The sequence below is a fragment of the Scomber japonicus genome, chromosome 6 (assembly GCF_027409825.1).
Source record: "Scomber japonicus isolate fScoJap1 chromosome 6, fScoJap1.pri, whole genome shotgun sequence".
NCBI lineage: Eukaryota > Metazoa > Chordata > Actinopteri > Scombriformes > Scombridae > Scomber > Scomber japonicus.
Window position 1 is genome coordinate 37,733,209 of NC_070583.1, and position 16,116 is coordinate 37,749,324.

Genomic DNA, 16,116 nt, shown 5'->3' on the forward strand with positions numbered 1-16,116 from the left:
AAAAGTCAGTGGAACATTCAGAAACTAAGTTATTAAATATTAAAGCTGAGTGAAAGTCTTTAAATAGTTTGTTACTGTGGCTCCATCTGGTGGTGGAATGAATAATGACAGGATGTTAGACAGCAGTGCAGACCTGTGTGATGTGCAGCTGGTTGTAATGAATGAGCATGTTGTTGTGTTTGTGTGAAGGTGTTTCTCTGCTATGGATCAGTGTGAGGACAGAGAGGAGGGAGTCCCTCCCTCTAAAAGCTCTCTGTGTGGGGAACATGACAGCCAGACCAAAGCTCAGAGGTGAGATGAGGATCTCTAACTGTCCATCACTGTTCTCCACTCACATCACTCCACCATCATTATTCAAACTCACTGTCACATCTGACACTCAACTACTGAATAATAAGTCACAATAACTCAGAATGAACAACTAACTTTGTATGTAGCGGGCTGGGCGGCAGCCGGGGACGGAGACCTTGGCTGTCTGACCCTTGGCTGCAGAAGCTAGCTCTAGGGATGTGGAACGTCACCTCTCTGGCGGGAGGAGCCTGAGCTGGTGTGCAAGGTTGAGAAGTTCCGGCTAAATATAGTCGGCCTCACCTCGACGCACAGCAAGGGCTCTGGAACCAGTTTTCTCGAGAGGGGTTGGACTCTCTTCCACTCTGGAGTTGCCACTGGTGAGAGGCGCTGGGCAGGGGTGGCAATACTTATTGCCCCCGGGCTTGGTGCCTGTATGTTGGGGTTTACCCCGGTAGACGAGAGGGTAGCCTCCCTCCGCCTTTGGGTGGGGGGACGGATCCTGACTGTTGTTTGTGCCTATGGTTCAAACAGCAGTTCAGAGTATCCACCCTTCTTGGACTCCTTGGAGTGGGTGCTGGAAAACACTCCCCCTGGGGATTCCCTCGTTCTGCTGGGGGACTTCAACGCTCACGTTGGCGGCGACAGTGAGACCTGGAGGGGTGTGATTGGGAGGAATGGCCCCCCCGATTTGAACCCGAGTGGTGTTCGGTTATTGGACTTCTGTGCTCGTTCACTGATTGTCCATAACGAACACCATGTTCAAGCATAAGGGGGTCCATATGTGCACTTGGCACCAGGACACCCTAGGCTGCAGTTCGATGATTGACTTTGTAGTCGTGTCTTCGCACTTGCGGCCGCATGTCTTGGACACTCGGGTGAAGACAGGGGCGGAGCTGTCAACTGATCACCTGGTGGTGAGTTGGCTCCCATGGTGGGGGAGGATGCCGATCAGACCTGGCAGACCCAAACATATTGTGAGGGTCTGCCAGGAACGTCTGGCAGAGTCTCCTGTCAGAGAGAGTTTCAACTCCCACCTCTGGGAGAGCTTTGACCATGTACCGGGGGAGGCGGGGGACATTGAGTCCGAGTGGGCCATGTTCCGTGCCTCCATTGTTGAGGTGGCTGACCGGAGCTGTGGCCACAAGGTGGTCGGTGCCTGACGTGGCGGCAATCCCCGAACCCGCTGGTGGACACCGGCGGTAAGGGATGCCGTCAAGCTAAAGGGGTCCTATAGGACCTTATTGGCCTGTGGGACTCTGGAGGCAGCAGGCAGTTACCGGCAGGCCAAGCGGAGTGCAGCTGCAGCGGTCACTGAGGCAAAAACCCGGACATGGGAGGAGTTCAGTGAGGCCATGGAAAACGACTTCCGGACGGCTTCAAAGAGATTTTGGACCACCATCCGGCGTCTCAGGAGGGCGAAGCAGTGCATTGTCAACACTGTATATGGTGGGGACGGTGCGCTGCTGAACTCGACTCGGGACGTTGTGGATCGGTGGAAGGAATACTTCGAAGACCTCCTCAATCCCACCGACACGCCTTCCGGTAAGGAAGCAGGGCCGGGGGACTCGGGTGTGGGCTCCCCTATCTCTGGGGCAGAGGTCGCAGAGGTGGTCAAAAAGCTCCTCGGTGGCAGGGCCCATCGGTGGCAGGATGAGACCCGACTCGAGTTCCTCAAGATCCTGGATGTTGTGGGGCTGTCATGGTTGACACGACTCTGCAGCATCACGTGGACATTGGGGGCAGTGCCTCTGGATTGGCAGACTGGGGTGGTGGTCCCTCTTTTTAAGAAGGGGGACTAGAGGGTGTGTTTCAACTACAGGGAATCACACTCCTCAGCCTCCCTCGTAAGGTCTATTCGGGGGTGTTGGAGAGGAGGGTCTGACAGATAGTCGAATCTCGGATTCAGAAGGAGCAGTCTGGTTTTCGTCCAGGTGGTGGAACTGTGGACCACCTCTACACCCTCTACAGGATCTTTGAGGGTGCATGGGAGTTTGCCCAACCAGTCCACACGTGTTTTGTGGACTTGGAGAAGGCATTTGACCGTGTCCCTCGGGATATCCTGTGGGGGGTTCTCTGGGAGTAGGGAGTATCGGACCCCCTAATACGGGCCGCCAGGGCTGCCCTTTGTCACCGATCCTGTCCATAATTTTGGTGGACAGGATTTCTAGGCGCAGTTAAGGCGTCGAGGGGGTCCGGTTTGGTGACCTCAGGATTGGGTCACTGCTTTTTGCAGATGATGTGGTCCTGTTGGCTTCATCAGACCCTGACCTCCAACTCTCACTGGATCGGTTCGCCGCCGAATGTGAAGCGGCCGGGATGAGAATCAGCACCTCCAAATCCGAGGCCATGGTCCTCAACCGGAAAAGGGTGGAGTGCACTCTCCGGGTCGGGGATGAGATCCTGCCCCAAGTGGAGGAGTTCAAGTACCTCGGGGTCTTGTTTACGAGTGAGGGAAGGATGAAGTGTGAGATCGACAGGCAGATTGGTGCGGCATCTGCAGTACTGCGCACAGATCCGTCGTGGTGAAGAGAGAGCTGAGCCGAAAAGCAAAGCTCTTGATTTACCAGTCGATTTTCGTTCCTACCCTCACCTATGGTCATGAGCTTTGGGTAGTGACCGAAAGAACAAGATTGCGGGTACAAGTGGCCGAAATGAGCTTCCTCCATAGGGTGGCTGGGCTCTCCCTTAGAGATAGGGTGAGAAGCTCAGCTATCTGGAGGGAGCTCGGAGTACACACCCGCTGCTCCTCCGCGTCGAGAGGAGCCAGATGAAGTGGCTCTGGCATCTAATCAGGATGCCTCCCAGACGCCTCCCTGGTGAAGTGTTCAGGGCATGTTCCACCGGTAGGAGACCCCAGGGAAGACCCAGGACATGCTGGAGAGACTATGTCTCTCGGCTGTCCTGGGAACACCTTGAGGTCCCCCGGGAAGAGCTAGACGAAGTGGCTGAGGAAAGGGAAGTCTGGGCTTCCCTACTTAGGCTGCTGCCCCTGCGACCCGATCCCGGATAAAGCGGAAGAAGATGGTACGGTACAAAGAGCTCAACTACTGATTAGTCAACTAATCAACTAAGATGAGACAGCATCTTTCATCAGATGATGTTTTGATGAACAGGAGAACATTTATCATCCACTGTCTTCTTACTGATGTTCATTCTGCTTCTAAAACTTCAGCTGCTGACAGTCTGCTCAAAATTCATCTTTTTAAACTCTTTGATTTGTTCAATGTTTGTTTGTATCAGGATGCAGCAGCAGAGAGCAGACTCTCCTGAACCCAGCTGTGTGTCCATGAAGAGTGACTGGTCTATGCCTCATCTTATTAAGTTTAAAGATGGACAACCTGCTGATGGAAGGTAAGAAGTTAGAAATGGTTGGTTGGCTGTTTGGGCTGAATAAACCTCCTGTGTTATGTGGGGCGGAGCAGGTGAACCAGGCACAAACACCACAGACAGGTTAAATGGAAACAGCTTTAATGCTCAGAAACCAACAGACAGGCTTACAGACCATAAAGGGAAAGCAGTTCAAATAAGGTTGAAACCAGCAGGAACAGATAACAAGAGGAACAGGAACAGACAGGAACAGCATCACAATCTAGTGTCTAGAATGAAAGAAACTGTAGGAGAGCAGTATATGTAGTGAGGAGCTGATGAGGGAATTACACAGTGGCAGCAGGTGAGCAGGTGGGTTTGAAACTGAAAGCAGGGACAGAAACAGACAGGACAACACAAACAGAGCTTAAACAGGAATCATGACAGTCGCCCCCTCAAGGGACAGCTCCCAAATGTCCCTCCAGGCTGGTCAGGAAGGAGAAAACAAAGAGTAGAAAGAAGGCAGGACAGATGGACAGGACAACTCTAGAGGCTGAAAGAGCTGTTCAGGACAGAAACTTTGGAGACCAAGGTGTCAACAAAACCATGTAGAAAGGAGACCAAGAGACAGGAGGACCTCAGCAGGGGGGCTGATGTTTTGGGAGCTGGCTGGGTGTCTGTGGAGGCACTGTACAGCAGAGACTCAGTGAAGCTGGACAGCAGAGACTCAGTGAAGCTGGACAGCAGAGACTCAGTGAAGCTGGACAGCAGAGACTCAGTGAAGCTGGACAGCAGAGACTCAGTGAAGCTGGGCAGCAGAGACTCAGTGAAGCTGGACAGCAGAGACTCAGTGAAGCTGGACAGCAGTTCTTTGGTGTTGACTACATGTTTTTTTCACTTCTTTATTCATATAAGGATGCAGCAGCAGAGAGCAGACTCTCCTGAACCCAGCTGTGGGTCCATGAAGAGTGACTGGTCTATGCCTCGTCCTATTAAGTTTAAAGATGGACAACCTGCCGATGGAAGGTAAGAATTTGACATCCAGTAATCAAAGCGGCATTTACAGGATTTTGTCATCATGACACAACATCTTTTTAGTCATTAAATGTCCTTAAACGTGATGTTCTCTCCACAGAGTTCAGCAGCAGAGCTCAGAGGTTCCCAGTGATCAGTCTGCACAGCAGCATCAAACACAGCTGGACTCCATATTTATGGTGTGTACATGTACAAACACACCTTTTACTATTAACTCCATCAACCACAGATGAAATAATAAAGTAGCATTCAGGTCCTAACAGTGTCCATGCTGCTCTGTTTAGACCAGCAGGCCTTCAGACTGACACATGAATCACATGTTGTGTTCTACCAGTTTAAATGAAATATTCACTTTATCTTTCTGTTCCAGCTGCTGGAGGAGAACATCCTCACTTTTGTGAAGAACGAACTGAAGAGAGTCCAGAGGGGTCTGAGTCCAGATGACCCAGAATGCTTAGAGAGTCAGAGTGAGGATGAGGAGGTGTTGGACGGTGAGGAGGAAGAGCAGAGGAGGAGCAGCAGAGAGGCATTTCTGAAGATCACAGTGCACTTCCTGAGGAGAATGAAGCAGGAGGAGCTGGCTGAGCGTCTGCAGAGCAGTAAGAGGATTTTAACAGATTTAACATGATGCAGAGGAAATGGAGGCAACATGGGAGAGGTTTATATTTCAAACTCTGCTGTAAATATGCTGCACACATCTGCATCAGATCAGAGGCTGTTTGTCCTCCACTGATGAGCTGAATAAAACTGATGGAGGAGGAAAAACTACACAGACACACTTACATGTTCAGATATCTAGACTTTCTGTAGGATACACTCACTGATTTCATTTGTTGTTTGTTCATTCAGGAGCTCGTGCTGCAAAGTGTCGCCGTAAACTCAAGTCTAAACTGAAGAAGAAGTTCCAGTGTCTGTTTGAGGGGATCGCTAAAGCAGGAAACCCAACCCTTCTGAATCAGATCTACACACCGCTCTACATCACAGAGGGAGGGACTGCAGAGGTCAATGATGAACATGAGGTCAGACAGATTGAAACAGCATCCAGGAAACCAGACAGACCAGAAACAACAATCAGACAAGAAGACATCTTTAAAGCCTCACCTGGAATAGATGAATCAATCAGAACAGTGATGACAAAGGGAGTGGCTGGCATTGGGAAAACAGTCTTAACACAGAAGTTCACTCTGGACTGGGCTGAAGACAAAGCCAACCAGGACATAGACTTCACATTTCCATTCACTTTCAGAGAGCTGAATGTGGTGAAAGAGAAAAAGTACAGCTTGGTGGAACTTGTTCATCACTTCTTTACTGAAACCAAAGAAGCAGGAATCTGCAGGTTTGAAGAGTTCCAGGTTGTGTTCATCTTTGACGGTCTGGATGAGTGTCGACTTCCTCTGGACTTCCACAACACTGAGATCCTGACTGATGTTACAGAGTCCACCTCAGTGGATGTGCTGCTGACAAACCTCATCAGAGGGAAACTGCTTCCCTCTGCTCGCCTCTGGATAACCACACGACCTGCAGCAGCCAATCAGATCCCTCCTGAGTGTGTCGGCATGGTGACAGAGGTCAGAGGGTTCACTGACCCACAGAAGGAGGAGTACTTCAGGAAGAGATTCAGAGATGAGGAACAGGCCAACACCATCATCTCCCACATCAAGACATCACGAAGCCTCCACATCATGTGCCACATCCCAGTCTTTTGCTGGATCACTGCTACAGTTCTGGAGGATGTGTTGAAAAGCAGAGAGGGAGCAGAGCTGCCCAAGACCCTGACTGAGATGTACATCCACTTCCTGGTGGTTCAAGCCAAACTGAAGAAGGTCAAGTATGATGGAGGAACTGAGACAGATCCACACTGGAGTCCAGAGAACAGGAAGATGATTGAGTCTCTGGGAAAACTGGCTTTTGAGCAGCTACAGAAAGGCAACCTGATCTTCTATGAATCAGACCTGACAGAGTGTGGCATCGATATCAGAGCAGCCTCAGTGTGCTCAGGAGTGTTCACACAGGTCTTTAAAGAGGAGAGAGGGCTGTACCAGGACAAGGTGTTCTGCTTCGTCCATCTGAGTGTTCAGGAGTTTCTGGCTGCTCTTCATGTCCATCTGACATTCATCAAGGCTGGAGTCAATCTGCTGGTAGAAGAACAAACAACATCCAGGTGGTCTAAAGTCTTTAAAGACAAACCTGAACCAACACGTTTCTACCAGAGAGCTGTGGATGAGGCCTTAAAGAGTCCAAATGGACACCTGGACTTGTTCCTCCGCTTCCTCCTGGGTCTTTCACTGCAGACCAATCAGAAGCAGCTGCGAGGTCTGCTGACTAAGACAGGAAGTAGCACACAGACCAATCAGAAAACAGTTGAGTACATCAAGAAGATCAGTGAGAATGTGTCTGTAGAGAGAAGCATCAATCTGTTCCACTGTCTGAATGAACTGAATGATCGTTCTCTAGTGGAGGAGATCCAACAGTCCCTGAGATCAGGAAGTCTCTCCACAGATAAACTGTCTCCAGCTCAGTGGTCAGCTCTGGTCTTCATCTTACTGTCATCAGAAAAAGATCTGGACGTGTTTGACCTGAAGAAATACTCTGCTTCAGAGGAGGCTCTTCTGAGGCTGCTGCCAGTGGTCAAAGCCTCCAACAAATCTCTGTAGGTGCACACAGAACTATCCAGATTAATGTAGTTTCATCTTTGCTCAATGAAGAAAAGTAATGTTTGCAATTCTTTTGTTCTGCTGATTCTTCTCCAGGTTGAGTGGCTGTGACCTCTCAGAGAGAAGCTGTGCAGCTCTGTCCTCAGTTCTCAGCTCCCAGTCCTCTAGTCTGAGAGATCTGGACCTGAGTAACAACAACCTGCAGGATTCAGGAGTGAAGCAGCTGTCTGTTGGACTGGAGAGTCCACACTGTGGACTGGAAACCTTCAGGTCAGGATTCAGTTGTCTGTAAAAGTTTACCCACCAAGCTTTTATTGTCTTTATATGTTGGATCTGTGAATTAACTTATTAAAATTCTTCTCCAGGTTGAGTGGCTGTAACCTCTCAGAGAGAAGCTGTGCAGCTCTGTCCTCACTTCTCAGCTCTCAGTCCTCTAGTCTGAGAGATCTGGACCTGAGTAACAACAACCTGCAGGACTCAGGAGTGAAGCAGTTGTCTGCTGGACTGCAGAGTCCACACTGTGGACTGGAAATGCTCAGGTCAGGATTAAATTATCTGTCAACGTTTACCCACCAAGCCTTTATTGTCTTAATTGGATCTTTGAATTAACTTATTAAAATTCTTCTCCAGGTTGACTGACTGTAACCTCTCAAAGAGAAGCTGTGCAGCTCTGTCCTCAGTTCTCAGCTCCCAGTTCTCTAGTCTGAGAGATCTAGACCTGAGTAACAACAACCTGCAGGATTCAGGAGTGAAGCAGCTTTCTGCTGGACTGGAGAGTCCACACTGTGGACTGAAAACTCTCAGGTCAGTTTTATTACTGTATATATAAAGTCATATTTTTGGCTTCTCCTCAGTTTCCAGTTTACATGAAGAGTTTATGATACCAAAAAGATTTATTGTACTGTCTGAGCTGAAGTGATGTAACATCAAGTATACGGTAAGTAAAACTACTTCCACACCAACACGTGAGTCAGGATTTATGTTTCTGTCATTTAATCTTCAATGAAGACTCAATGTGCATTGTGAACATAAAGGCCTGAAGGATAAAATCCTGTTTATTCAGTTGAGAATGTTTTTAAGCTCATTAGATGAACTGTTGCGTGTGTTCAGTCTGTCAGGATGTCTGATCACAGAGGAAGGCTGTGCTTCTCTGGCCTCAGCTCTGAGCTCCAACCCCTCCCATCTGAGAGAGCTGGACCTGAGCTACAATCATCCAGGAGACTCAGGAGAGAAGCTTCTGTCTGCTGGACTGGAGGATCCACACTGGAGACTGGACACTCTCAGGTATGGATAGACAGGTGGACACTCTCAGGTATGGACAGATGGACAGACACTCTCACTAACTGAGGGACTCTGGTTCATGTTTAATGGTGGATATGAGAGAAGGTGTATGAAGCTGATTGTGTCTTTGTCTCTTCCTCCAGGATGGACCATGGTGGACTGCAAAGACTGAAACCTGGTGTGAGGAAGTGTGAGTGTGTTTTCAGTTTGACTCATGAGAACTTTGAGAAAAACTGGATGAAATATGTAAAAGAAGTGAAAAAAGTTCAAACTGATGGAAAATGTGTTTAGTCAGAAATGGATGAACAGATAAAGTTAATTAATTCATACTGACTTCAGCTGTTTGGACAAAAATGTGTTTGTAACAAACGACAGTTTGAGATGAAAATAACAGACTTGATGTGCAAAGACCTTCACTTTACACCAAACCTGATGAACAAACATGAATATTACTGAATATCACTGTCATGTCGACTGTTCATGTTCTAACTGAACTGAGTTGTCATGGAGATGCTTTAAGTTTGAATGGTTTCAGTAAAGTAGTTAATAAATCAACAGATGATAAACTGCAGCTGTATTGTGTCTCGTTCTCTCCATCAGATGCCTGTGAACTGGAACTGGATCCAAATACAATGAACAGAAACCTTAAACTGTCTGACAACAACAGGAAGGTGACATGTGTGGAGGAGGTTCAGTCATATCCTGATCATCCAGACAGTTTTGACTACTGTCCTCAGCTGCTGTGTAGAAATGTTCTGACTGGTCGCTGTTACTGGGAGGTCGAGTGGAGAGCAGGAGTTAATATATCAGTGAGTTACAGAGGAATCAGCAGGAAAGGAGGCAATAACGACTGTTGGTTTGGATGGAATGATCAGTCCTGGAGTCTGGACTGCTCTGCTGCTGGTTACTCTGTCTGGCACAATATCAGAAGAACAAACATTTCCTCCTCCTCCTCCTCCTCCTCCTCTGTCTCTAACAGAGTAGCAGTGTATGTGGACTGTCCTGCTGGCACTCTGTCCTTCTACAGAGTCTCCTCTGACACACTGATCCACCTCCACACCTTCAACACCACATTCACTGAACCTCTGTATGCTGGATTTGGGTTCTGGTCCAAGTCTGGTTCCTCAGTGTCTCTGTGTCCTCTGTAGGAGGGAGAGTCTCTCCTGTTTTTGATCTTTCAATGTCAGCTCTTATCTATCATTGTGAAGCAGAATTCACCAAGTGTTGGATTGTTCACCCACTAATAGGGAACGTGAGCTCGGTTTAGACCGTCGTGAGACAGGTTAGTTTTACCCTACTGATGATGTGTTGTTGCAATAGTAATCCTGCTCTCTCTGTGGACAGAAACTCTGCTGACTGAAGATCAGCTGCTGAAATCAAACATCACACACTCTGCACTGTGAGGCAGATCTGTCTCAGACTCAAACACTCAGTTATTTTCCTTCTACATGATTCATTGATTAGTCTCAGTTGACTCTGCTGTTGTTGAAAGCATCCTCACTTTACTGACACAATGGATAATACAACAAGCTTTTAAAATACAACACATTGTTAAAGATGAAACCAGAAAGCAGTGTGTAGTCGGCTCACAGTTCAGATGTCTATGAGTTGTTAACAGCTCCACCAAATACTGATTTTTCCCTCTAAACTTCTCACATGCTTTCATTTCAATAAATGTTCAAATGATCCAATATTTCAGCAAAAATCAAAGATTAGAGAAAAAGTCCAAAAACTGAAAACACATTCATGTATCAGAACTTTGTTTTTTCTTCTTTCCCATTAATCATCTCAGCAGCCCTCACATTTATCTGCCGACCCTTTGGAGGGGCCCCACCCCTAGGTTGGGAACCACTGGACTAAACTAGTTAACTGTATATAAAGTAGTATAAACTAGCTAACTGTATATAAAGTAGTGTAAACTAGCTAACTGTATATAAAGTAGTATAAACTAGCTAACTGTATATAAAGTAGTGTAAACTAGCTAACTGTATATAAAGTAGTGTAAACTAGCTAACTGTATATAAAGTAGTATAAACTAGCTAACTGTATATAAAGTAGAGTAAACTAGCTAACTGTATATAAAGTAGAGTAAAATAGCTAACTGTATATAAAGTAGTGTAAACTAGCTAACTGTATATAAAGTAGTATAAACTAGCTAACTGTATATAAAGTAGTATAAACTAGCTAACTGTATATAAAGTAGTATTGTAGTAATGCTGCATACTACATCACTATAATACTGCAGTACTTTTACTGTAATACTGCATACTACATCACTATAATACTGCAGTACTTTTACTGTAATACTGCAGTACTTTTACTGTAATGCTGCATACTACATCACTATAATACTGCAGTACTTTTACTGCAATACTGCATACTACATCACTATAATACTGCAGTACTTTTACTGTAATGCTGCATATTACATCACTATAATACTGAAGTACTTTTACTGTAATACTGCATACTACATCACTATAATACTGCAGTACTTTTACTGTAATACTGCATACTACATCACTATAATACTGCAGTACTTTTACTGTAATGCTGCATATTACATCACTATAATACTGAAGTACTTTTACTGTAATACTGCATACTACATCACTATAATACTGCAGTACTTTTACTGTAATACTGCATACTGCATTACTCATAATACTGCAGTACTTTTACTTGTAATGGAGTATTTGTACATAGCAGTAAAGGTAAATGTTGAGCAGCTTTTAACTGAGACTTTACTGTAAATGAGGAAACAGTTGTTTCCTTACCTCAGATCTACCGATGCGTCACAGAGCCGTCAGGCTGCATTCAGCAGAAACACGGAAGTTTAGTAACAGGAAGTGAAACTCAGACAGTCGTTGCCTCTGAGAGCTGAAATGGCACAGAGAGATCAGCTGGACCGAGAAACCTTCTCCTGTTCAATCTGTCTGGATCTACTGAAGGATCCGGTGGGTCTTCCCTGTGGACACAGCTACTGTATGAGCTGTATTAAAGGATTCTGGGACGCAGAGGATCAGATGAAGATCTACAGCTGCCCTCAGTGCAGAGAGGCCTTCACACCGAGGCCTGTCCTGAAGAAAAACACCATGTTAGCAGCTTTAGTGGAGCAGCTGCAGAAGACTGGACTCCAAGCTGCTCCTGCTGATCACTGCTATGCTGGACCTGAAGATGTGGCCTGTGATGTCTGCACTGGGAGGAAGCTGAAAGCCTTCAAGTCCTGTCTGGTGTGTCTGGCCTCTTACTGTGAGAATCACCTCCAGTCTCACTATGAATCACCTACATTTAAAAAACACAAGCTGGTGGAGCCCTCCAAGAAGCTCCAGGAGAACATCTGCTCTCGTCATGGTAGGATGATGGAGATTTTCTGCCGCACTGATCAGCAGAGTATCTGTTCTCTCTGCTCTGTGGAGGATCATAAAGGCCACGACACAGTCCCAGCTGCAGCAGAAAGGACTGAGAGGCAGAGAGAGCTCGAGGTGAGTCGACTAAACATCCAGCAGAGAATCCAGGACAGAGAGAAAGATGTGAAGCTGCTTCAACAGGAGGTGGAATCTGTCAGTCGCTCTGCTGATAAAGCAGTGGAGGACAGTGAGAAGATCTTCACTCAGCTGATCCGTCTCCTCCAGAAAAGAAGCTCTGATGTGAAGCAGCAGATCAGATCTCAGCAGGAAACTGAAGTGAGTGGAGTCAAAGAGCTTCAGGAGAACCTGCAGCAGGAGATCACTGAGCTGAAGAGGAAAGACGCTGAACTGAAGCAGCTCTCACACACAGAGGATCACAACCAGTTTCTACACAACTACCCCTCAGTGTCACAACTCAGTGAACCTACAGACTCCAGCATCAATATCCGTCCTCTCAGATACTTTGAGGATGTGACAGCAGCTGTGTCAGAGCTCAGAGATAAACTACAGGACATCCTGAGGGACAAATGGACAAACATCTCAGCAGCAGTGACTGAAGTGGTTATACTGCCAGAACCAGGACCCAAGACCAGAGCTGAGTTCTTAAAATATTCACGTGAAATCACTCTGGATCCAAACACAGTAAACACAGATCTGTTATTATCTGAGGGGAACAGAAAAGTAGAACATACGAGTCAACATCAGTCTTATTCTAGTCACACAGACAGATTCACTGATCAGTGGCAGGTCCTGAGTAGAGAGAGTCTGACTGGACGTTGTTACTGGGAGGTGGAGAGGAGAGGAAGAGTTTTTGTATCAGTTGCATACAAGAATATCAGCAGAGCAGGAAGTGAATCTATATTTGGATGTAATAACAAATCTTGGTCTTTATATTGTTACTCTAACATGTATTTATTTTACTTCAACAACATTGAAACTCGCGTCTCAGGTCCTCGTTCCTCCAGAGTCGGAGTGTACCTGGATCACAGAGCAGGTATTCTGTCCTTCTACAGCATCTCTAAAACCATGACTCTCTTCCACAGAGTCCAGACCACATTCACTCAGCCTCTCTATGCTGGACTTTGGGTTGGAGACACAGCTGAGTTGTGTAAAGTGAAATAGACAGAAGTCATTTCAGACTTCATGTGTCAGATGTTGTAATTCTTCATGTTTTTGTCTCCATGTTTCTGAGCTGCTCAGAGATCAGCTGACATGCTAATAGTGATATTCAACACTTTGTTTACTTTATGTATGTGTCGGTTATATGTTCAGTTTCTTTAAATGTGACTTTTTCCTGTGTGTTTTTATCCATGGAGGCTCTCACTGCTCATCACCATGTTTTTAACCTTCACTGACATTTCTTCAGATGAAAATGTGAACTTCTCTTTGTTCTAAATGTTAGTTTCATGTTTGTATTGATGTATTTGTGTCTGTTTTTTCTTAAACAGAGAAAACAGCAGAACTTCCTTCATCACAGATATTTTGTTCTCATCACTTTGTAAATTCATAAAGAAATGTTCAATCAAACTGTAATGATCATGATAATAATCATTAATGATGTTCTTGTACATAGCTGACATTCTGGGTTACACTAACTGACTGTGTGGATGAAGTCAATCTGAACATGAAATCATTGATCACACTTTACTGATTGGATGTGTCAACAATCTGAAGCTTCAATAATCAATAAACACCATTTTATCAACAGTGATCAAAGTGTTTTCTTCTCATTCAAAGCTTGTGTACTTTTACTGTAATACTGCATACTACATCACTATAATACTGCAGTACTTTTACTGTAATACTGCATACTACATCACTATAATACTGCAGTACTTTTACTGTAATACTGCATACTACATCACTATAATACTGCAGTACTTTTACTGTAATACTGCATACTACATCACTATAATACTGCAGTACTTTTACTGTAATACTGCGTACTACATCACTATAATACTGCAGTACTTTTACTGTAATACTGCATACTACATCACTCATAATACTGCAGTACTTTTACTGTTATACTGTATACTACATCACTATAATACTGCAGTACATTTACTGTAATACTGCATACTGCATCACTATAGTACTGCAGTACTTTTACTGTAATACTGCATACTACATAACTATAATACTGCAGTACTTTTACTGGAATACTGCATACTGCATCACTATAGTACAGCAGTACTTTTACTGTAATACTGCATACTACATCACTATAATACTGCAGTACTTTTACTGTAATACTGCATACTACATCACTCATAATACTGCAGTACTTTTACTGTAATACTACATACTACATCACTATAATACTGCAGTACTTTTACTGGAATACTGCATACTACATCACTCATGATACTGCAGTACTTTTACTGTAATACTGCATACTACATCACTATAATACTGCAGTACTTTTACTGTAATACTGCATACTACATCACTATAATGCTGCAGTACTTTTACTGTAATACTGCATACTACATCACTATAATGCTGCAGTACTTTTACTGTAATACTGCATACTACATCACTATAATACTGCAGTACTTTTACTGTAATACTGCATACTACATCACTATAATACTGTAGTACTTTTACTGTAATACTGCATACTACATCACTATAATACTGCAGTACTTTTACTGTAATACTGCATACTACATCACTATAATACTGCAGTACTTTTACTGTAATACTGCATTCTACGTCACTCAACGCGCCAATATAAACCAAGAGTCATATTCGCGCGTCAGTCCAGGAAGTCGGCCACTGGAGCCAAAATGGCGGTGAGCTGGAGCGAAGCAGCAGCTGTCGGTTAACGGGAGGAACGGGACCGTTTAACACCTGAAACCACCGACAGAGACACCGAGCAGTCAGCGGAGGTTCAGCCGAGGATCAGAGCCAGAGTCCGGCCGCAGTTAGATGTGTGAGTTGGTCATTCATGGAGCTTTTAGCCTGCTAGTTTGTGATGCTAACATGTTGAGTCACGGATAGCCTGTTAGCATCGTTAGCTCTGTTAGCTCTGTTAGCTCTTCCTGGTCAATATCACCTGTTTTAACGTGTGACTCCCTCTGATAGCATGTTAGCATCGTTAGCTCTTCCTGTTTGTGTGTTGTTGTGCTAGCTGAGATGCTAACAGCTGATCCACAGCTCTGATCAATGGTATCGATTAGTTTAAAATCGATCCTCCCTTCAGGTAAACAGTGTGATTGTTTGTTTTCCACGGAGGTATTCAGATAGTTTACTGTGTTAAAAGTCTTAATAAAATCAGCAAATACTCAGATGTAGAAGTGAAAGTACTGTAGTATTGTGAGTGATGTAGTACTCTGATACTTTACTATAGTATAAATACTTTTACAGAGTCAGGACATTACTGGAGAAGTTATGAAATGACACACTTTTACACTTTTACACTTTTACCATGACAAAAACCAGTAGATTCAGTTAATATGAATATACTAACCATCAGTTTATATATTTAGCTGTTTTTTTTTGTGATCTGGGACCAAATGCTTCCTCTGGAGTATATATCCATTATATTATCATTATTTAAATGATTAATTGATCCATGTAATGATCATTTTCTCATTGTTGTATTACTATAACAATTTACACATTATGAATATAAAAAAACATCGATTTCTTCTAACATTTCAACATTTATTCAACATTTCTTTAATACATCCCTGCAGAGTATTGCTCCCCCGCTACTCTTCCCTATAGTAGCTATGCAGGCCTTCCTTTGTTAAGCTACTTAAATGAAGTCGTGGAAATAGGCTCAGATTGTATGTAAAAGTTTTGAAATTCATTGGTAAAAATATGTGAACCCTGTTAATCCTTCAATAAGCCTGCGTTCAGTCTGCCTTTAACTCTCAACACACAAGTTAATAACTAATGTTTCTCTATATAATAATTTAACTTGTGTTCCTCAAACCAGTGTTCCCAGTTAGACTCTCTATTGTTTGTATTTTATTGATTCTATAAAGGTGAAAAAAGAAGGAACCAATGTTTAGGAAACAGAATATATCTCTATCCAGCTGTTTTTAAGTGATGACGTCATCGCCTGAAACAGCTGGAGGAGGAACGTAGGAACCGATAACGGGTCTAATTTAGTACCGAGTTTCTGT

At 44.6% G+C, this 16,116-nt stretch overlaps 3 protein-coding genes across 6 annotated transcripts in view; all 3 read left to right on the forward strand.

The window, feature by feature from the left end:
* Window positions 1–202: 202 nt before the first annotated feature.
* On the forward strand, window positions 203–9,834 carry LOC128360048 (NLR family CARD domain-containing protein 3-like). The gene is made up of 10 exons (XM_053320361.1): window positions 203–291; window positions 3,532–3,642; window positions 4,733–4,811; window positions 5,003–5,231; window positions 5,482–7,282; window positions 7,652–7,825; window positions 8,397–8,570; window positions 8,711–8,757; window positions 9,168–9,704; window positions 9,815–9,834. Exons 1-10 carry the CDS (start codon window positions 203–205, stop codon window positions 9,832–9,834), a joined length of 3,261 nt encoding a protein of 1,086 aa, XP_053176336.1.
* A 1,541-nt stretch (window positions 9,835–11,375) lies between these two features.
* On the forward strand, window positions 11,376–13,087 carry LOC128360943 (tripartite motif-containing protein 16-like; the record flags this gene model as incomplete). The annotated part of the gene is made up of 1 exon (XM_053321504.1): window positions 11,376–13,087. A coding segment is annotated over exon 1 (1,635 nt), but the record flags the coding sequence as incomplete, so codon positions are not given.
* A 1,684-nt stretch (window positions 13,088–14,771) lies between these two features.
* Window positions 14,772–16,116, forward strand: part of atg16l1 (ATG16 autophagy related 16-like 1 (S. cerevisiae)) — a 21,330-nt gene continuing 19,985 nt past the window's right edge. For all 4 annotated transcript variants that reach the window (XM_053321489.1, XM_053321485.1, XM_053321486.1 and 1 more), the window contains exon 1: window positions 14,772–14,915. The gene's annotated coding sequence lies outside the window, so the exon portion shown is untranslated. The remainder of the gene's footprint in view (window positions 14,916–16,116) is intronic.

What these genes read in the sequence shown, in the direction of transcription:
- LOC128360048 (XM_053320361.1), top strand. Translation starts at nt 203, where the DNA reads ATGGATCAGTGTGAGGACAGAGAGGAGGGAGTCCCTCCCTCTAAAAGC. An exon ending in AGCCAGACCAAAGCTCAGAG is followed by an intron (nt 292 to 3,531) that starts GTGAGATGAGGA and finishes TGTTTGTATCAG; the next exon opens with GATGCAGCAGCAGAGAGCAG. An exon ending in GGCTGAGCGTCTGCAGAGCA is followed by an intron (nt 5,232 to 5,481) that starts GTAAGAGGATTT and finishes TTGTTCATTCAG; the next exon opens with GAGCTCGTGCTGCAAAGTGT.